Source organism: Clinocottus analis, unplaced genomic scaffold, assembly GCF_023055335.1.
Source record: "Clinocottus analis isolate CAN_PGR_092001 unplaced genomic scaffold, fCliAna1.0.p SCAF_12, whole genome shotgun sequence".
Taxonomy (NCBI): domain Eukaryota; kingdom Metazoa; phylum Chordata; class Actinopteri; order Perciformes; family Cottidae; genus Clinocottus; species Clinocottus analis.
The window spans coordinates 1430123-1458086 of NW_027175843.1; the positions used below are offsets into that span (position 1 = coordinate 1430123).

The 27964-nt window shown below is 42.9% G+C and overlaps 1 protein-coding gene across 4 annotated transcripts; it reads left to right on the forward strand.

Annotated features, from left to right (window-relative positions):
* Positions 1–4: 4 nt before the first annotated feature.
* LOC137782721 (target of Nesh-SH3-like) lies at positions 5–27896 on the forward strand. Of its 4 annotated transcripts, XM_068572286.1 has the most exons (23): positions 5–330; positions 7885–8064; positions 8705–8773; positions 8880–9012; positions 10438–10628; positions 11156–11199; positions 11898–11946; positions 12657–12722; positions 12927–13004; positions 14398–16653; positions 17069–17146; positions 17543–17731; positions 18472–18537; positions 21246–21317; positions 22984–23109; positions 23441–23530; positions 23675–23884; positions 24294–24399; positions 25031–25110; positions 25479–25508; positions 25602–25760; positions 26588–26710; positions 26801–27896. In XM_068572286.1, the coding sequence occupies exons 1-23, from the start codon at positions 216–218 to the stop codon at positions 26914–26916; spliced, it is 4626 nt and encodes a 1541-aa protein (XP_068428387.1). In that variant the 5' UTR covers positions 5–215; the 3' UTR covers positions 26917–27896. The 4 variants fall into 4 exon arrangements, with proteins under 4 accessions (XP_068428387.1, XP_068428388.1, XP_068428389.1 ...); XM_068572287.1 differs by lacking the exons at positions 14398–16653; positions 17069–17146; XM_068572288.1 differs by lacking the exons at positions 12927–13004; positions 14398–16653; positions 17069–17146.
* The last annotated feature ends 68 nt before the right edge of the window (positions 27897–27964 follow it).

The following is a 27964-nucleotide window of genomic DNA, read 5'->3' on the forward strand; positions in this document are numbered from 1 at the left end:
CTAGTCCTGAGAGCCTCCAGCTCCAGAGAAGTAGTCGAGCCACTCCAGTGACACGCTGCAAGACTCCTGCAGCCGCAGGACGCGTTAACTCAACCCGCTAGCAAAGATTTATTCAGTCAGCGAGGTGACGACTTCTTTCTTTCTGTGTCTCCCTCTGAACTGGGCCCACTCAGATCAAGGGCAGCTCCCGAGTCTCAGAGTCAAGCTCGACAGAGATGGTGATGGTGATGGGGATGCAGCAGCACTCACACAGCCTGCTGGTCCTCCTCCTCATGGTCTTCGTCACAGGGATAGTTCTCTCCGGCCCTTCGACTCCCCGCAGGAGCAGAGGTAGGTGCTACTGACGACGGCGTTTTTAACCGCATCTGGAGACACAACGAAACGCATGCGAAGCGATGCATTTGTTGGTTGTTATCAGTCTTCTGTCTCTCGGTCATGAACCCATGCACCTGAAAGTTAGTGGGATTGTTTTAATGTTAGCCCCGTGATGCATTCATGGTCTCTTTCTGCCTTCTACCAAATGCATGCTGGGATACGCTTGGAGAGACTATATATCATATTTAGTGTGATGGATGTGTGAAATATAAATGACAAGAGAAAGGGTTGTGTATCCATATTGAGACAAGTAGTCTCAATATGGATACACACATCGTTTGTAACATCATAAAGAAAATTGGAAGCTTTTTATGAGCAGAAATCCCCAAATACACAAGAATAGAGACAACAAAAAACTCAAATGTGCAGTAAAAACAAGTAGGTTTGAGCCCAGTGCTTTCATTGTCCTTTATATTAATATCTTAGATTTAGTTGAAAGAGTGTCGTACCATATTTAGATATTTGGCCATGTTGTAAAGAATGTGCTTTATTTGATCAATCAATAGTTCTTAATTGTATTGTTTAGTTATGGAAGTTATTGTTTCGTAGCCCCACCCACCCCAAGTTAAATGAGTGGGTTTGACACGCACTGTCAATTAGAAATCCTTGAGGTTTATTGAGATCTTTCCCTGAAACGAGGCGAGCAGACATAGAAGTACATCAGTTCCTGCTCACAGGTTTTAACGAGAGTGTTTCCAGGCCGCGGGTCAGAGGTCAGGCTTGTAGATGACGCTGCTGGAGCGGTGCCTCCTCAGCAGATGATGATGAGTTTGTAAATTGGGCAATTATTTATCATGACCTCAGGTAAAATATCATTTTATGGGTTCAAAACTCTTATTATTGAGTTTTCTCAAACCACCTGCAGAGATTCTTTACGACTCAACACAGCAGTATAGCAGACACATCATTTTAGGCCAAATCTTGTCTGAAATGTTTCCAAACTATTAATAACAACATGGAGCGTATCACAGCGTCTTTGCATTATGTAAAACATATTTAAACCAAATCACCATTTTCAGGTTTTTATCCATAATTTGGAGATAATCAGTGTCAGAACTCTTAAAGCCTTCATGCACAGGGTTTTCTTTTCCTACACAAGAAAGTCAGACTCACTTTGAAAAGGATTGAATTATATTGTATTCGGCCTCTGATTCTCACAACATCCCACTGCACACACACACACACACACACACACGTACACACACACATATTTGTAATCACGACCTTGTGAGGACCACGTCGAGGAGGTGTCAAGTGGGGACCTCGATTCCTAAATTGAAAACCATCATATTTTTGATCACAGAATTGTTCACACACAAACACACACACACCAAAATCTCTAACTATTTGTTGTAGCCCTTCTCTAACCTGCGGGTTAAACGTGCAGGTTGGGGCATGGCAGTGAAGGCTTTGGATGGCAGGAGAGGTGATTTAAGGGGATCAAACTGGAGTGGATATAAAGAAGTAAGCACAGTGGAGAAAAGACCTCGCCCAGAGCAGAACGTGCAGGCTGAACATGGCTTGCAGACAACTCTCTGTGTGCAGCTTTGGGAGCCAGATGAAAGGAAACTGTGTGCTATTAAACAACAGTATATCTTCTTTTTGATCAAGGCCCTCGTTTTAGAGTAAAACATGTGATGCAATGAGGTGTTTTTGCTTTCCAATGTCATAGATACTATAGCCTAATAATGCACCTTAGAGGTGACATGTCTATGCACTGTTAGATAGTCTGTACTTCCCAAGACATGTGCAGTTGCTCTGTTGTAAAGAAGTGATTTACCACTACCTCATTTTAGGACAAAATATGACCTGGAAACATCTGCTGAGCCAGACAAAACATGGCCACATGTCATGTGCAGATTAATAAATGAGAAATATGGAAGGAGGAAGAGGAGATTAGTGGACAAGATGGATGAACTTAAAACACTTCAGGAAGTCACTAAGTATCAGGTTGACTGAAAGCTAGTTGCTGACCCGTCTAGGTTGTCAAAGATTGGACGAAGGAGGAGAGGGATGGGACGGAGCAGCTCCACAGGGAGGAAAACACAGCTGTTCCCACGTTGAATTTGACAGAGAGGATATATAGTGTGAGAGTAGAGTGATCAGCATGGAAGCTGCCTGCCGAAGTTTGATCCCAGCTGGGCTGCGAGCCGAGGCCTCTTGTGAACCTATATGAGATGAGGTTGTTTTAGAGAGAGATGGGATCAAAGAGGCTCCTGCTGGATAACGGTACTGTATATATTCAGAGGGCTTTGCAGGCTCGGGATGTTCCGATTGGAGCTGCAATTGTTCAGTTCAGCTGTTGTTTGCTCACCAGCTATATTATTTTAAACCCTCTGTGTGGCTGGAACTCGGCTCAGACATATTTTCACACTTCATTGCCTTAAATGAAGGTGTGTTTTTTTTTACAAAGGGCCTATAAAACACACTCTCTTTATGGGGCTGTAAGAAAGCACTCTCCCATCTCTCCTCTTCCAAGACCTAAGAGGCTGAAATACCAGGTGTCAGAGCTGCGTGAAATCATAAAGGAAGGGTGTCAACTGCAGTCCATTTTACTGATTCTATAGACTTACAAAGTGCATAATACCTGGGACTGTAGAGCAATATATTGCACTAATATTAATAGCTCATACTAGGTCACGGGCATTGATGGCAAAAGAGAGGGGTGATGGCTTCCCTTTGAACAAACCTCAAGAAAAGTGCCCTATAGGATGCTTCTATAGGAGATGCACCATGATAAAGTGCCTATAGGATGCTTCGATAGAAGATACACCATGATAAAGTGCCTAAAGGATGCTTCTATAGGATATACACCATGATATCATGCCAATAGGATGCTTCTATAGGATATACACAATGATACAGTGCTTATAGGATGCTTCTATAGGAGATGCACCATGATAAAGTGCCTTTAGGATGCTTCTATAGAAGATAAACCATGATAAAGTGCCTAGAGGATGCTTCTATATAAGATACACCATGATAAAGTGCTTTATATAATGCTTCTATTGAAGATACACAATGATAAAGTGCCTATAGGTTGCTTCTATTGAAGATACACAATGATAAAGTGCCTATAGGATGCTTCTATAGGATATACACCATGATAACATGCCAATAGGATGCTTCTATAGGATATACACAATGATAAAGTGCTTATAGGATGCTTCTATAGAAGATACACCATGATAAAGTGCCTATAGGATGCTTCTATAGAAGATACACCATCATAAAGTGCTTATATGATGCTTCTATAGGATATACACCATGATAACATGCCAATAGGATGCTTCTATAGGATATACACCATGATAAAGTGCTTATAGGATGCTTCTATAGAAGATACACCATCATAAAGTGCTTATAGGATGCTTCTATAGGATATACACCATGATAAAGTGCCAATAGGATGCTTCTATATAAGATACACCATGATAAAGTGCCTATAGGATGCACCATGATAAAGTGCCTATAGGGCCTTTCAGTGGAGAACGTACATAGTTCACTAACGCGGCCTTCAAATTGAGAAAACATGGCGCCACCCAGGCCCCTCAGACAGCCCGAGTGCGCCACTGCTGAGGGGTGCACGCAGCCTGCAGAGTGCTGCTGTGATGCTCAGATCCTCAAGACAAACTGACATGACTTCATTATTATGTCACCTCCATCCTCCAATACCACCACATTCATTTCAAAGAGCGGAAAAGTTCTTTTCCATTGCACATTATTGAAAACAAAACCAGCCTTGTAGTCTTGTTCCAAGAATTTTTTCCCCCCTCTCTCTTTTGGAGGCTTTGCTTAAGATATTTATAGTTCATTAGTTCACACATCAACGTGAGCGGAAAAGTCTCAAGATGATGGAAGTTTATTTATTCTCAGAGTGTTTACTTTATGCTCCTCGTGTGAACCAACAGAGGAGAGACAGCGAGGCTTGAAAGAGCTTCCACGTCAGACAGAAACTCACGATGTGTTGATGCCAAAACATATTTGCCCGTGCACCATGCACATTTTAATATGAAGGTGCTAAACACACGTAGAAATCACCTTTTGCACAAGAGTTCAAAGTAAGCGTGTTGTGTTGACAACCCCATTAACCTACTCCCTTTCCCGGAGGACCGTCCATCACTGCTGATCGTCCTGGAGAGACGCTCGAAAGCCAAGATTGAGTTTCCAGTTTGAGGGTGTTTCTGCTTTTCAGGCCAGCAGGACACATCCTCTCTCTCTTGGTCCAAAACAGGACGAATGCAATGGTGAGATGTTCATTGAACAATGTGCCATTGTTTATTGGCGGATTCCCAGCGTTCTGATGGATTTCGTACAGTAATCTTTGATGAGTTATAGTTCATTACCTCATCGACTGTGCAAGTCATCTGAGTGGGAACAACATTTGTGAAGCCATCTCCAGAATTTGTCACCATTTCTCCATAACATACAAATCAAAATATGTACTTATCGATGATTATGGCTATATCATGGCATAGTTGGCATGTTTGCTCTAAACAATTGTCCCTTGTCCACATGAGACAATGGATCGTTTGCATCTCTTAGTGGTCTTTCTGCTTCTCTATGTTGTTGTTTTGCGTCTCTCTATAGTGTTTTTGTGTCTCTTTGCAGTCTTTGTGCATCTCTTTATAGTGTTTTTGTGTATCTTTACAGTCTTTTTGCATCTCTTTATAGTGTTTTTGTGTCTCTTTGCAGTCTTTTTGCATCTCTTTATAGTGTTTTTGTGTCTCTTTACAGTCTTTTTGCATCTCTTTATAGTGTTTTTGTGTCTCTTTGCAGTCTTTTTGCATCTCTTTATAGTGTTGTTGTGTATCTTTGCAGTCTTTTTGCATATCTTTATAGTGTTTTTGTGTCTCTTTTCAGTCTTTTTGCGTCTCTCTATAGTGTTTTTGTGTCTCTTTGCAGTCTCTTTGCAGTCTTTTTGCGTCTTTTTCTGTATTTGTCTTCTCTTTTTCATCATTTTATGTCTATTTTGTGTGTTTTTGTATTTACTTTGCAGCCATTTTGCATCTCTTTGTGGTCGTTTCATTGACCTTCCAACATTCATTTAAAAAAGAGAGGCCTCTGCCTCTCGTGATTATTAAGGGTAAAATTATGGATTAAATTATACTTTAGTTAAATGTCTTTTGACGAGGTTGTACATCTTTAATAATTCCATGTATTTGACACCGGAGATGCAGGTAATCAATCATTATTTCCCTTATTATTCATTATTCATCCACACAAACACACAGCGTGACCTCGAGGCTTAGCAGATTTATTTTCTGGCTCTCTAAATGTCAATAGTTTTCCTTTGTGCTGCAGTTGATTGATTAACAGGAATGTGACTAGATTTTTTTTCCTTAAGCTTTATTCATTTCACTCTGGAAACACTGATTAGTCCTAACGGTCCCTGAGCGGTGTGTGGGCCAAATGGCCCGAGCTCCGGCTGGATCGCCGTGGGACCGAGCCAGTGTTTGCTTGTACTGGAGTTGAATACACACCGCCTGAAGTTTCCTAATGTTTCTCTGAGCCCATCTCCCCCAGAGCCAACCTCCCTCATGTTTTATTGGAAATATTGATGGAAGAATCACAACAAATGCAGTTTTGATAGGAAGCACATAGCTGGAAAAGCAGGAGGGTATTTTTCAAAGTCAGGGCTTCCCCCTCTTTCACTGTCTGTGTCTGTGTTGGCGTCCGGCGGCTGCTGGCAGTATTCCTCATGCAAAGTTCCACTATTTCATTTAATGCTGAAATATGAGCCAAGGACCTGCTCTGGAGAGAAGAGTATGAGCTTTAATCCAGGCAGAAAGGCCGGTTTTAAACCTCGTAGACTAAGGGAGGTTTAGGTCTCCATAGGCTCATTTATGGTTCCACTGCATAAACATGAAATATAATTGAATTCATAAATATGCTCTTAATCCTGTGTTGATTTAAGAAGGGCTTTACTTATTGAACTAACACGCTGAATATGATAAAAACAGAACCACAAGTTCATAAAAACTGGCTCAGCATTTATCATCCTGGTCTGGATGTTTATTGTTTTACCACAGCGTCGGCCAACTGTCAGTCATAAGTCACACTTCTGGCCCCGATGAGCTCCATGGATTTATCTGAAGATGATTAGCAAGCCTGTTAGAAACGGCTCATAATTGTTAGCATACCCGTTCATGACAGAGCAGAGCCAAGATAAATAGAATTAAATTCATCCATCCTTTGTTCTTCAGCGGCTTGTCAGTTCAATAGCAATGCTTATTTTATATGTATATATATATATATATATATATATATATATATATATATATATATATATATATATATATATATATATATATATGGAAACACACACACACACAGCTGATGGTTATGTTTGAATTTGTTCGCAAGGTGAGAGCTACATTTAAACAGTTAAATGGGTTTTCACAGTTTTCATAGTAATAAACATCATCTCCTCTCCTGAGTGGAAAGATGCATCTAAACTGTTTATGTCCATAAGTGTTTATGTCACACGATAAACTCTCTACTCGCCCTTCAGAGCGCATCGGGCGTTTCACTATAGTCGGCGTGTTCTTCTTGACCTTTGAGCTCGAAGAGCAGAAACAAAATCTTCTCCCACTTTTCTTTTCAAAACAACAAATTACTATCGTGCTCTCTCTCTGCGATGTCCGACCTCAGAACAAGTCCAGTTGGCTGTGGTTCATTAGCAGTTATTCTGTAGAAGTCTGTTCTGGCACAAAATGTGCAGTTTCTTAATAAGTTATCTCAATGTGTGTGTGAGGGAGAGTGAGAGAAACACACAGAAAAGCATGACATCATACCGCTTTCTTGTCAAATAAACACAAGCTGACCTCAAGTTTTAATATCGGTTGTTCCCAGGTTTCTTTTTTTCAGCACAAACAAATATCTTGCACATATAAAAGCTTCAATCTCTGCAGCGTGTGATGCTTTAATGTGGCAGATCCTTAATAATGTGCGTGCTCGCTATAAAAGTCATGTTCTCATCCGGTTAGAAAGCCCACTTTATAAAAGTGTTTCTTCGGTACTTCTATTCCTGTGCTCACGTAATAAAATCACCATTATTACCTTCCAGTAAAACTTACACCTCAGCAGAACATGGACTCCTCGAGTGGAAGTGTGAGGTGATGGAGGACAGAAGTGTCGTAAAATAGAAGCACTTGTGTAAATCTGCAAAGCTCACGACAAGCTTTTCATTTATTTCACAAAACAAGCCGGGAAGGAAAGAAGATGAAGAAGATACGTTTCTCTGACGGTCGACGGGGTCGCTTGAGCTACAATCTTCAAGATTTTTTCCAGTATTTCTGTCTTTTTTATAACTTTTGATATGTAGTTTGAATTCCTGGTTGCTGTCTGTAAGGATTCCCCTTCGCTCTAGTATGACAGAAAGCTTGGTTTTACCTTTAAATACTTACATTGGACTGAAGTGTGCAGAAACATTTGGGCCTTCTCGAAAAGGACATTCTCAAAATCACCGTTTTATGAAACACGTTGTGTCCTCTCCTGCCTCCACAGTGAGACGCCAGAACATGAAGGTCCGCATCAACGCCACGGGAGACACCATCGTGATGAAGTTCTTGAATCCCAACGCCGACACCAAGCTGGGGGGTTACATCCTGGGCTACGGCAGCAGCATGTTCTCCAAACAGTTCATAAAGCTGCCCGAGAACGGACAGCCGTATGAGACCGAGTTTGGTAAGAAAGACAGTGGAAATGTGTGCTTCTGCCTTGAGATACTGTCCGTACTGTTTATACTGTCTATATATTATATTATCCAACACAGTGCACTGCACCTTGGCTGCTTCTTTTGCACTCTGGACAGATGCAAACTGCATTTCGTTGTCACAGTATTTGTACTATGTGCAACGACAATAACCTTTTCCCTGCGTTTGAGTCGTCGTAGGAACCCCAAATTAATTGCAATACTTGTGTTTATTGTATGTATTTGTTCAGCAAAGTCTTGGGAAAAAAATGTATATCTGCAAAAAAAAATCACTTTTAAAAGATATTTTGATGGTACCTTTGAACATCCAGCATGATATTAACCAGATTTCCCAAAAATGCCTGCTGGAGCGTCAATAAGACACCTTTTTGGAAAGATAAGGACCTAAAGAATCAGAATCTGCAGCAAAAATCACAATAAAACAAAGTCTTGTCCTGTTAGGAAGGAGCTTCAGTCAAGAAACTGTGTCGCTCGGTTCGAAAATGGAAAAATTACTTATTTTATGCCAAAACGTCTAAATGGGGCATGCTGGGACTTAAAATGGACGCAGGCGGATTTTCGCAAGGTTTCCAAAAGGTCAAAGGGTAACCTTTATTTATCTTCTGTGTTTAGACGCTGAGCCCAAGTACCTCATCGCCGTCAAGCCCATCCAAACCAACGAGGTGAAGAAGCAGTGCACAGGTAATGCCACTGCGAGAGCTTTAGAGGACGACATCATCATCGAGGTGGTAAAAGTGAATCATGAGGGTGGGACGTGGAGGTTCAAAGTGTGCACTTGTGTTCTCAGGTAAAGTGGAACTGCAGAAGCCGCTTCACCTGGTCATCGGGTCGGTGACGCCCACCTCAGTGCTTCTGTCCTGGGGGACGCTGCTGAAAACTCCCTATGAAGACAACGTCATGAATGAGTGTCTGGAGGACGGGTGAGCCAACACACCAGCACACAGTTACAGGAACTTCATTTTCAGGACCACCCAACGCCTTTGAACAAGAAGTGTAATGCTACCATGGATTCAAGCTAGCTAGCTGTCAGATACAACTCCAGCACTGGACCCAGATTTTCCTTCACTAAAATAATACAGAATCAGCTCTTTGCAGTTCCTGTTTGCGACGTCTCTGTGTGCACAGACGGCTTTCACAGCTGCAGAAAACACAGGAACATGTAAACATATGTATGTCATGTCTGTTCAGAAAGATCATGACTCAGAGAAGGAGGCATTTGGATGCAGTTATTTTTGCTTAAATCCGGGCGCTGATGGTTTTAAAGTACCTTAATTGCCTTCACAAACCAGATTTAGCAGATTATAATTGGTTCCAGGGTTGCCAGGTCTTTGGAGCAAAACCACCCCAATGGTTAATCAAAACCAGCACGACACCAGAACTCAAAGCATTTACACATGTTTTAAAGTCCAACAGCATCGCTGTGTTGTAATATCTGCAGAGTAACGCCACACATGTTTAGTTTGCCAGCATTGAAATCAGTTTTCCCTCAGCAGTCATTTCAACTATGTATGTGTATGTGGGACACGGCCAATGTGTGTGTGTGCTGATCTGACATCCGTTTGGTAGGATTTGGGGGTATATTAATCATTTAAATTCCACGCAAAATAGACCAACAAATAGACAGACAATGCAACCCGGGGTGAAACTCACAAGAGTGTAGCTCCAACAGGACCTGGCAACGCTGAACGGAGTCTTTTCACACGCTTTTTAACAATCCCAACGCTTCGTTCACTGTTGTGGAGAATGAACTGAACATCTCTTCTGCAAGAGAGCAACGACAGAGAGGCCGATGGCACAGATGCACCGAAAAGAGAGTCACACTAATGCATCATGCATGCAGATCCAGTGTTCAGCCTTTTCATGTTATGAATCGTAGTTTATGTGAGCATTGAAAACGATAACTCTCTTTACACACACACACACACTCCCACACACACACACTCCCACACATGTAGTCTGGTATAACAGCACGGACAGTAAATTATTCCCTGAAGTCTCTCAGATAATTGTGCAAATCCTACTTATCTTTTTGGAACAAATCTCTTCTTGGTTGCATGTTTTATATATGTTTTCTTAAAAAAAAAGGATAGAAGCATACATCTTCTTTTGGAAGACTAGTAATCAAAGCAATAAATCCTGACTTTATCCTGAATTCACAGCGTTAAACTGCATTAAAATGAGCCTACACTAAGATCCAACTCGCGCAGTTGTTGGAACAGTGTCAGCATTGTTGGAATGCTGAACAAGACAATTTGATGTTATGGTATCTTAACGTACTCTGCAGATCTAGATCTGAATATCTATGAAAGACATGATTTACTGATTCCTCTCTGTCTTCCGCTCAGACACTACACGGTGCGTTTTCGTGAGAAGAGCAGGAAGTGGAACTACCAAACCTGCCCGACCAGCGATACGGTCGTTGACAACCTGAGGCCCAACACCGTCTACGAGTTCGGTGTTCAGCCCAACTCCAAGGACGGCACTGGAGTGTGGAGCAAGCCGGTCATTCACAACATCAGCTCCGGGGGCATGGAGGGTATGTCTGATGTCAGGATATCGATCTGGATCACTCCAGCTGTACCGCAGCTGTGGCAAATACACAACAAACAAGTATCTTTTAAACACCCATGCAGTGGTATTAATGTCATAATGACAAGTAGGTTTAAATAAGTAGCTCCACATGAGAAAGTATGCTCCTTCTGAACAATATGTGATACTTTCGTAGTTTCTAAAATAGTCATGAACTTCTTTAACTTGCCGTTTATTTATTCATTCTGCAGAAAAAGTGTAGTTGCGACAACCTGAACAGCTTGTTGTGCTAACTTAGCAGTGTTTTCTACGTCATGGCAGCAGGAGATACGTACGAGTGTGAATCACAACCAGTTTGTGGTAAACGACTCAGCCACTTCTGAGGAACTCGCTCACTGATTCTTCCAAAATGAAATGCATCTTGAGAAAGTGTTTGGTTGCGAAATGTGCTTTTCTCTAGTTTCTTCATTTTCTTTTTGTTCTGCTGCGTTAATGTCTTTACTGATTTGTTTTTATCTTGTGTCATAATTCTAGAGAAAGCCATCAGGAAAATCTTTAAGCCTCCTGTCAACCCTGTGGTATGTATTGGGCACACTCGATTCCTTTTCCAAGTTTAACCAAAGCAGAATAACTCGTATAAAGCCGCATGTTGTAGATTGTATTACATCAGAGTCGTGTTGTATAAATATGTGAAATTAAATTAGAGTGAAGAATAAGCTAATATGACTTCACTGGTACACCTACTCTCCTTAAAATACATGTATTTGGGAACAGGGTGTTTATCTGGAACAGGAAATATGGTTTGGAGTCCATGTTGTGCACTTTTGTGAGCTTATGCTATTCTCAGGGTTGTTTGCCTCATTAGTTTTCCATCCAACGACTGAATGGAAAACAGCACCAGTGCAGCCAGGATGGGCCTCGCCAAGAGCAGCCTGTGACTAGCAGACCTCTGGAGAGGGATAAAGACGAGAAGACAAGATAGAAGAGGAATGAAACAAATGTGGGAATGAGTTGAGATGAGAAAGGTGACATTGATGTGCTAACAGTGGAGGGCTGATGCGCCGAGATGTAAAACATCCCAGCTGAACGCTTGCCCGACAAACTAGAAATAACAAGCGTCTCAGCGGGAACTTCACCGATTCAACACAGAGTAGAGGGCAGAAGACTTATTGAAGCTCACAGATAGAGGTCGACGGCAACGCTTTGACTCGTTGCGATCATCAGAAAGACGAATGACCCGTTTTATCTCTTGTCTTTCTTGTCTTTCGCCCTTCAGAAACCTTTAGCGCCAGGTCCACACTCCTTCCCTTTCTCTCCACGCCACGGTAAGCCAATAGCGACACGCTGCTCTTGGTCAAACCCACTGAACCTGTTTTTGTTCACAGCAGCAGAATGTTTATAAAATACTGTGATTCATTGCCAGTCAGTGACCCGCACTTTAAGACTCGGCACTGGAAGAATTTTAACTACAACGTTTGATTTATCACTTCTTTCAGACAGGACCGCACCATATTCAGTCTAACTTTTTTTTTTAATTCACAATTTTTATCTTGCTGGTTTATTGCAGATGCTAAACCGTAATGGTGAGGGGTTTAGCACAAAAAATAAGTATGTTCCACAAATCAAGATAAGAAAAAGACCAACCCACTCTACCATAAATCATGTTCATGTTTAGTTTTTATTATAAGTGAATATAAAATTACTTTTTTTTTGTGTGTGTGATCATTATCAGCTGACAGTTTGAGCATCTATCATCTGAGTATTTCAATATTTAGGCCCACAAACTGTTTTGATTTTCTCTCACAGCTGTTTTGAGCAACAGAAAGCTGCTGTATGTCACCAAACATCAGACACATAAAGTTAACAGCTCGTGAACGTATCGAGCAGCAAAAGACTCAGACGTTTAACTTAGTAGTTGGAGAAGGCCAAAAAAACTTAAATGGGAACGGGTGCATGAACATTATTTCTTTACACAACTCTTTTTTTCCACATCTTATGTGTGACACCTTGACTTTGATATTTTCTCCCATGCCAGTTCTCCATAACAGGACCCAGGGCAGGCTGCCTCTTTTGCGGAACATAGCCCCAAAGACAACTCGTGGTAATTACTTTTCTGACCTAAAGCTGAGTTCAGAGGTCAGAAAAACCTTCTTGACCTTATGTCTGACCCCTCTACCTGTCTTCTTCCTCCCTATGCTCATTGTTCATTGCACATACACCAGGTTTTTTCTTCTGTACATTCTGCAGGACATACATTATTAACTTTTTTTCTCACAGGTCTACTAATGTACACTATATTTCTCAGCTCCCACCACAACTACTACACAGGAATCTCTGTCGACCGCTGGACCCACACGGCTTGTGGCCACCAAACAGCCAATCGGTAAAACCGTGAATCATGGTTCATTTTGAAAAAAAAGCTTCATGGCTCTCATTCATGCTGTGTGCAGTCATGGACTTGGCCGACTGTGATTGAAGAGGCTGTCAATGCTTTACAGTGTCCTTTGTACTTAGCTGCATGAGTAAGAATAGCATGCTCTGGTTGAGTTCAGCGGATAGATCCTACTTGTGGAAAAAACTAATTCTGGCGACTGGGTTGTTGGCGACTGGGTTGTTGGTGGCGCTCAGTCTAATTCTTTAAAAATCAGTCCCATGTAAAACTTGATCGTGCATCAGTTCATGATATTATAAATGTTCATGTTGTACAGTAGTTACAGTCTGATTATTCATCACCATTTTTGCTTACAAACTTGAAGCTTTTGCTTTAAATGCAGCTCAGGGGATGTGAAGCCTGCATGATAGACCTGCATGCTGCAGACATTCCCCTCTCTCCTGCAGGATCCTACTTTTCATCATCCACTTCTCTTGTGTTACCCTGTCCTTCTGTGTTTCTTTCTCCAGCCTTTATCTTATATTTGCAGGTAACCTTATTCTTACTAAATTCTTTTAAAGGTTTGTCTTACAAATGCTATGTCACAATTTTGGGCCCCGGATGCATCCAACAACCAATTAGACTTCCAAAGGCTCCTTCCTTCAAGCAGCCTGGATATAAAAGATGTCACCGTAGCATTGTTTGCAACCATCATTATCTTGCAATTCGGTGGTTGATTTGGAGGATCCGGTCCCTGTTGGGACACAGATATAGTTTCTATTTATTTTTGTTATACAGGAGTCAATTAAAGGAAACAATCACATCCCTGTGTTTGGTTGGTTGGCTAATTCCACTGAATTAATCAACAACAACAACAACCAAAAACAGAGGTATTTCAAACATTAAATGGTCAAAATGTTGAGATGTGGGACTGCATGTTGCAAATGTCATGTTATCTATTGGTTTATTTGTCTTCCTGCTGTTCTCTCTCAATCTTTCTCTATTTTCTGTCTTCCCTTGACGTCTGATCAGATTGAACAATCGATTTAGAACGGCCCTTCAAAATTCCACAGTGGGCAATCAGTCAGCAACTATTAAACCCTCATGTGTCATAGGCCCTTGGAGGCACAGCCAATGGATTTGGATAGCCGTCACTCACAGGCATCCTGGCCTTGGTATCTTGGTCTGTTTCGTAGTAACACGGCTGTTACATTTCAAATACCTCCATATGGTCTGCCTGCCTTTGAAATTGGATCCGCTCATATCAGACATGATCTGGGTAGAAGCTATTGTGTAACCTTTGCTTTAGCATGGTGAATTCTCAGGCCAGTAGCTTTGGGCACTTCCTATTTTCAAGTACTGTATGGAGGCTTCATGGCTATATTTTCTCTCTCATACAACCCAGGAGGAGGAGACCTCTCCACATCTGTGTTGCCTCCTTTCATGGAGGTCACGTTATCTCCCAAGTCCAGTCTTCCACAACACATTACGGCCACCATTAAATCTGTGCTAGTTACTGTAAAGGAACATGGAGAGCATCTTCTGAGTCAACCACCACAAACGCTCCCATCCCAGCCACTTGCACGACCTCAACCAAATTGGCCACCACCAATACTTATTTCCCAAACTCAAAAACCTCAACTGAAACCACGGGGGAATGCCATGCCACAACCTCAACCAAAGCCCCTTCTCCAGACCCAACCACAACCCCAACCTACATCACAGTCCATACGCCAGACTCAACCACAACCCCAACCTACATCACAGTCCATACGCCAGACTCAACCACAACCCCAACCTACATCACAGTCCATACGCCAGACTCAACCACAACTCAAACACACATCAAAGCCCGTACTCAAGACACATCCACAACCCCAAAATACATCCCAAACCATAATCCAGACAAAACCACTGGTCCAACAAACATCCCAGACCATAATCCAGACTCAACCACAACCCCAACCAACATCACAGTCCATACCCCAGACTCAACCACAACTCAAACCCACATTAAAGCCCGTACTCAAGACACATCCACAACCCCAACACACATCCCAAACCCTAATCCAGACAAAACCACAGGCCCAACAAACATCCCGGACCATAATCCAGACTCAACCACAATTTAAACCCACATCAAAGCCCGTACTCAAGACACATCCACAACCCCAACACACATCCCAAACCCTAATCCAGACTCAACGACAACCGCAACCAACATCCCAGACTATAATCCAGACCCAACCACAACTCCAACAAACATCCCAGACCATAATCCAGACCCAACCACAGACCCAACCACAACCCCACCAAACATCCCAGACCATAATCCAGACCCAACCGCAGACCCAACCTCAACCCCAACAAACATCCCGGCCCATAATCCAGACCCAACCGCAGACCCAACCTCAAACCCAACAAACATCCCAGCCCATAATCCAGACCCAACCGCAGACCCAACCACAACCCCAACAAACATCCCAACCCATACCCCAGGCCCAACCACAACCAACACACCGGTCCATACCCGAGACTCAACCACAACTCAAACTCACATCAAAGCCCATACTCAAAACACATCCACAACCCCAACCAACATCCCAGCCCATAATCCAGACCCAACCGCAGACCCAACCTCAACCCCAACCAACATCCCAGGCCATACCTCAGCCCCAACCTCAGACCCAACCACAACCCCAACCAACATACCAGCCCATACCGCAGACCCAACCACAACTCAACCAAATGTCCCAGCCTATACCACACATCAAACCACAATCACAACCTACATCCAAGTCTAAACTCCAAACCCAACCTCGATCACAACTCCAATCAACACCACAGCCAAGACTCCACACCCAACCTCAGTCGCGATCTCGGCCCAAGCCACATTCACAATCACAGTCTCAAACCACAACCCCGCTCCTGGCCGAACCACGACCTCAACCAACACCCCAGACTAAATACCAGGCCCAACCTCAAACACCCCCCCTTCCAAAGACACAGCCTAAAGTTCCAACACGTGCTCAGCCCACTCCTGTGGCACATCCACAAATACATCAACCAACACTCCTTCTCATACCTCCGACCCAACAAGCTCTACCAAAGATTAAAACCCCATCCCAAACTCAACCACAATTTAGAACTACAACTCAGCCACAAACGCAAACAAAGACCAAACCACAACTTTCATTAAAAACCGACCAAGAGCCCCAACTAACGTCCAAGAAGCAATCTAAGGACCAACCAGCAGCTAAACCAAAGCTCAGTCTTTCTGATCCCAAGATCAAAACACAGCCTCAACCAAAGAGCCAACCCAAGCCCAGAACCCGATCTCAATCAAAGACTCAACCTAAGTCCAAAACACAGTCTAAAACAAAAAAGCAGTCAAAGCCTCAAGGAAAGCCCCGAACAAGGGATCAACAAGAACCCCACCCCAAGATTAAGCCGTGGCCCCAAACACAACCTCCAACAAAGAACAAGGCTCCACATGTATCTCATATTCAACCCATTCCCCAACCACAACCTTCACCAAATGCCCAGACTCAATCCCCACTTGAACCTCTACCCAGGCCACAACCTCAACCTGGGCTTCAATCTCAGACCAGGACCTACTCTGATCCCACCAAGGTCACCCCAAGGCAGGCAGTCTCTACGGGTAAAGACCCTTCTTTTTGCCATCAGACCGTTAAGTATTAAGACCATATCTAAATTTAATTTTAAAAGGGGCATATTGATTTGAATTTCTGTTGTTTATTGTATTATTTTTGAGGAAAAGTTATCAATGTGTCTTTGACACATTTTGTTTCTAGAAACTGCAAACCATGATTTAATGTTCTCAATTGGTAAGACAAAGTTAGAGTCCACATACTTACTATCTTACTATTAGTTCCTTTAGTTTAAAGTTGAGAGTTGTCTCTTCGTGGATATCACAATGACAACAAATGTCCCAGCTGCTTTTATTTAAATACAATAACATAACCTCCTTTTCCATCATCTCCATTATGCCCCCTTTAAAAGTAAAGAATACATTTGTGTTATGTTAGATAAATAGTGAATTTTCTTTCATACAGCTCCTAGTCCACCAGGAGAGGGCAAACCTCTGCCAAGACCCGCCCTGGCTACAGAGAAGGCTGGTAGTTACGATCAGGGTAAACACCATGACAAGCTTGTCCCATTACCATCTCTGCTTTCGTCAAGTCAAATGGAACCCAGTGCTTTCAGTTGTACTTCAAACCATTGGACGATGTCACTGCTTCCCCATCTCCATCTCCATCCCACCACCCTACACAACCCACCCCATCATTGCCCCATGCCTCCATGTGTACCTTCATTTTCAGCCTAGCACACTCACCTCACCCCCGCCCCTTTCAAAACCAGAACGATCTCATCTTTCAATCTCATTTACGCCTCTCTGTCATTCCAGTCATTGTCCACTGTTCTACATTGTTTTCAATGATGTGCTCTATCATTTATTCCATCTAGGTAAAGCGCTTGTCAGAAGTGGATCATCTCTAACCCCCCAAATTGCCTTTCTGCTCGTTTAGGTACCGGCGTCCACAGGAAATCTGTTGCTGAAGCTCCTCGTTCTCCCATTAGCTCATCAGTATCTCTAGCAGGAAGAAACTCCACGCTGTCCCGCACCCGGGTTCCTCCTCATCCTTCTCGTAATAGTGGCAGACCATTTTCTCCATCCAAGACATTCACCTCCTCTCACAGCTCCGGCACACCTGAGGGTAATGGAGCACTTACCTCCCTCTCATTCCTTCAACCCAAAGTAGCTACCTCAGGTTATCCTCTCATGTTAGCACTCTTCCATGCTCTCATCTGGAACTATGCATCTACAAAAAAAAAGGAAATAGCTCTTGATTTGGTGTAGGATTTGTGTTTGAACGCACACGATAGCCATTTGGATGGTTGTACCTTTCTCTTTCTCCTGCTCAATCTCCTTTACCTCCTCTATCCACGCTCTGCCACATGTGCTCGGTGAGTATTTCCCGGTTTTACCCCGAGTTGCAGGGACGTCTCTTGGGTCAGGATCGTTAATATGATTTACGGTCCCGCTCGCTGGCCAGGTGGGAAGTCTGGCTACAGCACGGGCCAGAACACATCACATTTGACACTAACCATGCCAAGCCCTATGCAGACAGTACAGCCGCCATAGCCAGTCTCTCTTTTCTTCCTGTCACTGTATCTCTACCTCTCTCAAACACCATCGCAAGTGAACTGTCACAGGACAGAATCAAAGGTTTTATAGTCTTCGCAATCCCATTTGTATATCCAGAACATCTGTAAAACCAAGTTGAGCACACAAACAACTTTCCAGCTTTATTTTTGACTGACATTAAACAGTAAGAGCAAATGGTAAGAAAGAAAGACAAAAAGCATTCACCCTCTCTGACGTTCTTCTTCTTTGGTATTTGTTTGTCACTTTGACACAAATCAATATATAACAGACCTTTTTCTCCTCCAACAGCCGATGGGTCGCGTCATAAGGGCAATGCTCTACCTAAACCTTTGCCGTGGTCGAGAGAGAAACCTGGTAAAGACAAACCAAGATAACTTTCAGCGTTCCTCATTCTCTAACCTACAAGGCACTGTCATGTCCCGCCCCTCACAGTTCCACTGATCTGTGCTTTCGACACGATCCTCTTATGCTTTGTGATTGTCAACTTGTCTGTCAGTGTGACGTTTTGTGCCTGGTCATGATCTGTGTTGTCCAATTGTCCCAATGCATGACTGAGACTGAAGCCATTATTCTAATTCATTGTTTAGTCTATCGCACATATGGACCTGTAATCAGGAACTGGTTTGATTTGGTTTTAGAATAGCTTCAGCCTGCTTGTTGTGAAAGGTGAATGTGGTTTGCCCTTTTTTTTGTTGGTCCATCACATTGTTTCCATTCTGCCGGGCAGGCTCAGTTAATTAAAGTGATTGAATCCATCTCTAACGCAAACCAAAAGTCTGGATCGCACGTAGCAATGCTGACGCTCTGCTCACTTCCTGGTTCGGAGCTGTGAGGAGAAGTTGTGCTTCAGTCCCATGTCACAGCTGGTGTGTGTTATTTCTGGAAACTGACAGTTTCAGAGGTCTTCAAGGAGTCACATGGCTCTCTGGAAGCAACTCTACAGAAAATACGTCTATATGCCTGGCAACCTGCACACACGTCCAAGCACAAAGCGCCTTGTTACTGTTTGTACCTTTCTAAAAAAAGAGGTAACCTAAACACACAGTTCACCTTCCCGCCCATGAAGTTCATTACGTGCAACAAAACAGTATAATTATTACTTGTTGTACTACACAGCGTGTACTACACAGCTGGTACAGAGTTTACTTTAGCTGTGAATTAGAGTGTTTCCTTGACAGTTTTATAGAGCTTAGTTTTACATTGGCATTTCAACTTGAGTTTGTTCCAGAGATCTGCTTATAGTGGGCTGCAGGTGCGTAATGGACAGTGTCCATCCATAAATCCCATCCATGAAATCTGAGTATCTGTTGCAAAAGCAACAAAGCCCAGTGACGTGAGACGCTGGTATGTGTTTCAGCGGGAATACATTCCTGGACTGAACTTTAGTGTCTGTGTTTTGATTGCATCTATTTTCACATGTTCAAGTTATCTGACAGAAGGCAGCCCTCACACCAGTGCTGCTGTTTCACCTCACAGAGATGAGTCTGAGGCCTTTCGGCACGACAGAGACTCAGCCGGCTGTCTGAGGGGTTTATACCAAACACACACACACCAGCTGCAGATATTGTATTATATGCATTGTAAATGGACTCAATTTATCTATGGCTTTACAACACGTGCCAACATTCACACACATTCACACACTGATGGCAGACGCCCATGTAAGGTGCCAAATAGCACACAAGGAGCAAGCTATCTATATATAGCCTGCTCCTGGGGTGCAATGTGACTTTTTGGTGCATTTTTCACTCTATTTGACAGAGTGCAGTGTAGAAATTGTGGATAGAGAGAGCGAGAGAGAGAAGTTGATCATCAACAGAGTCAAACCTGGGAAGTTAAAACCACTGGAGTACCTCGGTGCACATCTCTTCACTTCATATCTCGCCTTGATCTCATTTCCTGCCCAATTTAACATGACATCACTCTTCTGAACCAACCGTCCTTCACTACACATCACCCCTGTCTTCTGTCTACCTTGAGACTGGCGTTTTAATGACTTCATTACCGTGTTGTGTGACTTTCTGTTTGAGCGTATGTTTGCTATTTTCTGTCAGTTATACCATGTGGTAGTCGGAGGCCCACCTTGAACGTCTTCTCGGTCCTAATCAGTGAGATTTACTGGCAGATGTTGCTTTAGTTTGTCTTGATAGCCTCAACTCTTTCCTCTTGGGAGTAGATGACAGAGATCACTGATTTAGGTCAGCTCCGAGGGAGGAAACAAATCCAAGACAAATGTTTTGGACTCAACAATTGAACAATTACAGAATCTTGTTGACAGTATTATTACTAATGAATCTCTGAGATAAGAAAATGAGAAACGACGAAGATCGAGGAAATGAATCCCAACTGGTTAAAAAAAACAAGGAAATCGCATGTGTCGAACCTCCCTCTCCACCTCTTCAGATAGCACCCTCAGATATCACAAGAAAGATTTAGGACAATTGCTTTAGAGCTTAGTTCAACTGCAAGTCTTCATCTGAGCGCTTGGCTTTATTTGATTGTTTTCTCCATGGTGCAGGAATTCACTGGAAAATGTGGAGGTCAAACAGCATCAGATCCAACATGAAGGCGGCCAGAATCACACACAAATAGTTGGATCTGCGATCTTATTTTCCTGTTTAGGGCTTTTAAATTTCCATGTTATTCTTGTGGGGATTTTTGGGTGAGTGGTTAAAAAGCATCGGCTCATAGTTTCAAGGTTTTTTTTCAACACAGACATGGTTTTCATTAGACCGTGGCCGTGCTCTGTGGCAGCGCTTCACAAAGTGACTCTTCAGCATTTCACATGCAATCCCCTCATCTTTAATGTGCTTCATTGTGGCTTGTGTATTATGTCCGTGTTTACACTCGTTTTTCTGAACTCGTTTTACTGCAGTCTTCTGCCTTATTTAACGTCTCCCTCTATTGAGCCCATAAACTCTACATTCTTTCATCATTATTGCACTATTAAAATAACCAACAACACTTGTTTTCAGTTTGTTTTTTTTTGCTTCAGAGCCGACCACCTGTTATGCATCAATGTGATTCCTTATAATCTGAAATGGACTCTTGTTTCCTGCAAGTCCCTGCAGTCCTGCGTCCTTCTATTCCTGTCCACAAGAGACCCAACCTGGTGGGGAAACCCAATGACCACGGTGAGGGCAACAGTGATGGCCGACCGCTGACATGCTGCACCTCGTCCTGTCGACTGTAACTATACACATGCTCGCCTGAAGCTACTTCTTTAGCCAGCGGTTCTCAAACTGTTTTTTCCTCGCCTCCTTTAGATGCAGAAATATTGTTTGCCTCCCACTTCTGCTTTAACCTTTTGGAAACCGTGAGCGAAAATCCTCCCGCTCCCATTTTAAGTCCCAGCATGCCCCATTCAGGCAATCTTTTGGCATAAAATATGTCATTTTCCCATTTTTGAACTGAATACACAGTTTTTTTTGACTGAAACTCCTTCCTAACAGACCAAGACTTCGTTTTATTGTGATTTTTGTTGCAGATTCTGATTCTTTAGGTCCTAATCTTTCCAAAAAGGTGTCTTATGAGGCATTTTGGGGGAATCTGGCTCATATCATGCTGGATGTTTATAGTTCTAATCACAATATCTTTTAAAAGTGATTTTTTTGCAGATATACATTTTTTTTCCCCAAGAATTGCTAAACAAATACATACAATAAACCCAAGTATTGGAATTAATTTGGGTTCCTACAGTGACTCAAAGAGGTCAAGAGCCCATATTGGTTGAACAGTTTGAATTTGTGTCGGCCATGTTGGAGTTAACAAACCAGCCAAAGTGTAGTTCGAGGGATGACTCAACACTTTGGGAAAAATGTTAAGTTTCCTTCTGAGAGCGACAGTTTGTACGGTAAACATGAAGCCGCAGGTTTGACTTCATTTAGCACCAAGACAGGAAGCAGCTCGCTTGGTTCAGTCCAAAGGAAACGAAAGAGGAGGAAGTCACCGCACGCAGCCAATACATAGTTATTCACAACAACCCCAGTCGGACGTTTTTACACTACTTTTTGCATGGATTAAACAATATAGAACATTTTAGATCAATGATCTTTACAGCAAGATTTGCATTATGACATTGTTGCTTGAGGAGCGCTCTTATTTTCCTATGTTGAATTTTTGTGTGTTTTTATTGTTGTTTAAATGAAGCTTTTTATAAGCAATTCTTTCTACCCATGCTAGTGTGAAAGCACTCTTATTTGTTTATTACTCCCACATGAATCCGATTTATTCAACCACTCCATATTTTTCCACAAAGGGAAATATGTCTCGGCTGCGACGCTTCTCCGCCCTTTGTTTGCAGTTTGAGAACCGCTCAGGCAGAGCTCTGAAGCTTTTAAGCTATCGCTTAAAACAAAAAAAAACAACTCCTAAATCAGTTTGCAATGAAATGTTCTGTGTTTACTAATGAACAAAACAGCATTCATCTTAAAACTACAGCTCATCTGAGACCTTCTGTTGCCAAGGCCTTTCTCTGGACATTCACACTATTCTCTCTGTCCTCATACGTGTACAAAACCTGTGTGTGCGTGTGCGTGTGTGTGTGTTCATGGTTCTGAGCATCTGGGCATCTTTGGTCTCAGCAGATGTATTCTGGGAGACCTTTCTCCCCTTTTAAGAGCACAAGAGATATTACTCAACAAACAATCTCTGATCTTTCTAGCAGCCAGGAAAACGCCACCGAATCGCTCAGTGAGGATGGCCAGAGCAGATGGATCGCAACTGTGTATGACGATGAGTCAGATGATGAGGGCGAACAACTGATCTCTTCTCCTCCTCCTCCTGCTGCTCTGTCCTCAGACAAACCCATGGACCTAAAACAGGGAGACAAGGAGTCCATCTTGAAGCCATTCCCTCTGGTCACCGCCAAGCCCAAGCAAGAGCGCCGACAGCAGCAGACGACAACCTCGACCCCGGCAGCGAACAGTACGAGAAGCTCTGATTAACCTTCTGAAGAGTCATTGTCACAACCTATTAGAGGAGTTTGAATTGAGTTGAAGAAGAGGCATGATGTGATTAAACAAAAAGCCTTTTGAGTTTGAGTTGATGTGTGCGTCCGATAATGAGCGAGAGACGTCGGCGTGCAGGTGCGACGCTGTAAGCGAGGTAAACCATCAGTATTCAGAGGCAGACGATGAGCTCGGCACTGAGCTGGCTTGTTATGGATCCAGCACCAGAGATATGAAAATAAGGCCAGCGAGAGCTGCCGGTGACACACCGATCTAACCCCGACTCCTCTCTCCTGCTTCCTTTGCAGCCAGCCGGTTTGACATAAATGAAAACTCCACCATCTTCAGGCCCTTGCCTGCATCCGAGGTGGACATCATGGGCAAGAAGCGCTTCGTCGGTAAGCCGACATCATGGCCGTCTCGCTTCGCCACTGGAGTTTGGAGAGCTCGCTCGTTGGCATCATCGGCGCTCTCAATCGTCCAAGCTAAAAGAAAAGGTATCATACGTGAATAACGGCTGTTTATGTTCCACCCGTCTGCAGCTCCCCACGTGATATACAAGACCGACAAGAAGCCGGACGAGCCGTGCTCCATCACCTCCTCCCTCAGTTACTTCCCCGACGAGGAGGGGAGTGATCAGAACGTGACCGGTCCTCCCCGCATCCCTCCCTCCAACCTCACGGTGGTCACCGTGGAGGGATGCCCGTCTTTCGTCATTCTTGACTGGCAGAAATCTGACAATGAGACCAGAGGTACTGTAAACACCAGAAGATACACACAGAATGCACAGAATACAGAGAAAGATTGACGTTTTCGACGCAATCGGGGTTTGAAGCTTCATCCGGCGGCTTCCTGAACGCTTTCCATCGGCGAGCCTCTTGGTTCAAATTGCATCCTGGTGCTCAAACCTTTTTAAACTTGCCAAAAAGTCTACTTCTCTCCTGCACAACAACACTCAGTTATGCTGTGTGTCCATTCACAACAGCAAGTTCTCCTTTCTCCTAAGCCAAACTTGATAATGGGTTATAATAATCTAAATGCATGCATTTAGAACTGACAGATTCAGCTGGTAATGAGATTGTATAACAAGAAGCTGTTCACAGTCGAAATGAGAAGTCTGTGCAACCGGAAGCACACTGACGTCCCTGCTCCTGTCCTCAGAGTATGAAGTGGTGTCCACCACTAAAGGACCAAATGGAGAGGAGGTGTCCGTACTGACCACCAACCAGACGCACACAGCCGTGGAGAACCTCAATCCAGAGAGCAGGTGTGTGTTTCCTGTGCAGGACGCGTCAGGAAAGGCACCAATGCACCAACAGAGACAGGGAAGCGTCCTTCTAAACATGATTTTTTTAAGATTAATCGGCTTGGCAGGATGTTTACGAGGAAGTAAATGCATTCGACGTGAGCTCAAGAAGACACCGTTTGTTTTGATTGGACTCTTTACTTTGTTATTATAAGAAAACTCCACGGACACGTTTAAACTGCTGGCTGATTACATCACTAAGTTCAAATGTGACTAGTTTCGAATACAAAATGGCCAAAGAGGCACACAAGAGAAGGGAATCTGGGTGGAGAGGTTCACAGAGTTTTAGATCTCAGCATCTGGAGTCTCAAAACTCACCAGAACCCTCCCCTGGGCCGGGCCTGCTGGCCAAACTATTGCCAGGACATCTGAACGCAGCACATGGAATAACCATCAGCCGTGTGTGCGTGTGTGTGTCTGTGTGTGTGCTGCGTGCTGTGTGTGTGAGTGTGAGACTCATTCTTAGCTGACAAAGGAATGACACTTGTACTTTTGCGTCCCAGTCCTCGAGGTTTTGGTAGGAATTTAGAATAAAAACTCCTCAGAGTGCGAGTTATGCCTTAAATTCATTTATTTTTCTATTTTATTGCAGTTATGAATTCACAGTAATACCAAGGAATGAGCTGGGAACGGGACCCTCCAGCGACGCTGTGTCTTTCAGCACAGAATCAGGCAAGTTTTTACAAACCATTGAATCCCCTCGAGTCCTCTGGAGGAGGTTTCTGGCAATGTGCGCTCTGACAGAAGGCGCTAGTTAGCAGCATGCTAGTGTCACTGATACCGCTGCTTTGACTCTCAGAGGGCTCGCTTTTGAGCTTTGTTAGCGTAACGATGTCAACGTGATGCCGGGGTCTGACTCATTAAGACTCTCCGGCCAAGATGTCCTCCGAGGTTCATCGAGGCGAATCCTTCACTTGGACCGCTCTGAGCAGAACGGCACTTCTTTAGTGCGATGATTCAGGATGCAGGATGTCTTGTGAATGTGTAACTTCTAAGCAGTTTTAAAGATTTTCATTGCAACTTTTTTCTGATGTCTGCAGCGGATCCGCGAGTGAGCGAACACGTGACAGGTGAATGTCGTCTTTTTCCTCGTGCGATCCAGCAAAATGAAGCTTTTCGAAACGTTCCAGTAAACGTTACTTCTTCTGATGGTTTCCTCACAGGCAAAGCTGCCATCTGGACTCAGTTCCCGTTCAAATCCGACGACCACTCTGAATGCAACGGGAAGCAGTACGTGAAGAGAACCTGGTACAGGAAGTTTGTGGGGATCCAGCTGTGCAACTCCCTGCGCTACAAGATCTACCTGAGCGACTCCCTCAATGGTACGGACGATTCTGCTTTCATTTCATTGTTTTCTCACGTATAATATATTTTTATGACATTTTCACGACATAGTAAGGATATTTTTTATGACATATGACATTTTTTGTGACATTTACGTGACAAAATAGACCATTTGAGGGATGTTTTTCATGGCAATGTCATAGTATAGTATAACCTCATAACATTTTAGATGACATAATACCATGACTTTTTCAATAACATTTTCATGGGATTCTATGCTCTATATTCTATGACATTTTTTTATGAAATATAGCAGTATACTTTAATGTGACATTTTAAATTTTACAACATTTGTATGATAAGTTAAACTCTGCCATGTTTAACTAAATACATTTGCATACTATGACGCTGTACATTTCATGGCATTCTCTACTAAAATACTTCTCGACTTGCTATATAGCATTATTATGAGACAGTATGCTTAACATGTTATATAATAATATGAATAATAATAAACCACCATAAACACAAACTAAAAAAGAGCATAAAAGCATTGAACACAAGCAAACAAAGAAAACTAACAAATATATAAAATATACAAACAAAACCACGGTAACAAAAGAACTGCATAATGTACCGTAAAAGAAAACACATAAAAGGACGACATCACTTAAGAGCTATTCTATAAAAATGGATTTTAAGAACATCAGCGTCATCTCCTGCACTTTTAGCAAAAACAAAAACAAGCGTTGGTATTTTTTAATGAGATTTTGTGCCCTTTCTTTCCATTATTTATGGCGTACTTTACTGCAACTTGTATTTATGTTCATAGAGAGACATCTACTTCCTCTTTTCCTGTCTTTAGGGAAGTTTTACAATATCGGCGATCAGTCGGGGCACGGCGAGGACCACTGTCAGTTTGTGGACTCTTTCCTGGACGGACGGACCGGCGCCCAGCTGTTTGCAGACCAGCTGCCAAGCAGACAAGGTACGCTGGCTCACGACAAGCACAAAGACGTCGGGGGTTTAGTTCAGTCGACTCTTTTGAACTCTCCTCTGTGTCTCTGTCACGTTCCAGGGTTTTATCGGGCGTTGAGACAAGAACCGGTCCACTTTGGAGAGATTGGAGGGAAGTCCCATGTTACTTACGTGGGCTGGTACGAGTGCGGCACGCCCATACCTGGGAAGTGGTAAGACCCCCAGAGGGCCGGACAGGAAGAAGGACTTTGTTGGTGGGGAGAAAGAAGATGTCTGACTGGGCGAGGGAGGTGGGCCTTTCCTTCTGCTCACCACGGACAGTAGATGGGTCTATCTGATGGGTTTGAACTGCTCTCCCGGGTATGAACCTGAACAGGACTATCGTGTCACAACGTTGGTCTTATTCCTCTATTTATCAAACATGCGTTCAACAAAGGAATGCAGGAGTCTGAGTGAACCAAAAATGTTGAATATACGTTGAATATTCCAGAGAGGAAGTTGGGAAGCTGGCTCCCAAAGTGTCGTAACGTGTATATTATTTATCAAAGGGGATCGTTATTGGATATTCTGTGTGTGCTCGAGCTTTTGAGATAAGAAAGTTAACATTGTTCCCAATACCTGCATGTCATAGAGCACACACACTTTGTCATTTGTATACAGAAAGATGCCAATCATACTTTTACATTCAGACTCATGTAAAATACAAGTTCACACAGATATGCAGAATTGACCTTCTGCTGGCCCTAAGGGATTATTAGCAGTTGCAGTTTGCACAGTATTATACTTTTGTTCATATATGTATATGGTGTGACGTTCATTATGTATACCAGGGATCATATAGTTTGATATATTTCAGGAAAGAGGAAAAACAGATTATTCGCCAAATTGTTGATTTATTGTAGGAAAACCGAAGCTTGAGCTCAACGTTTCTGAGGTCTTTTGGGAAGATTTATACATTTTTAATGCTCCTGCAGCCTTGTCCTGTATTTTATAATAAGAAATTAAAATACAACTGAAAAAAGTAGAATTGAAGCAAACGTACGAAAGACTAAGTGATGACAATTTATGTGTTTGTGTTCAAATTTTAAAAAGTGTACATAAATTCAATCATTAGACATTTCAGGTTTTTTCTACATCCGTCACGACTGCAGTTGTTTTGGTGCACCGTGTTTCCAGCAATAAATCTTGTTTTTGTATTTACTGATATTCATTTGAATTAAATGCATTTTATGTTCGAGGTAGAGGTAGATGTTTTGGGAAACCT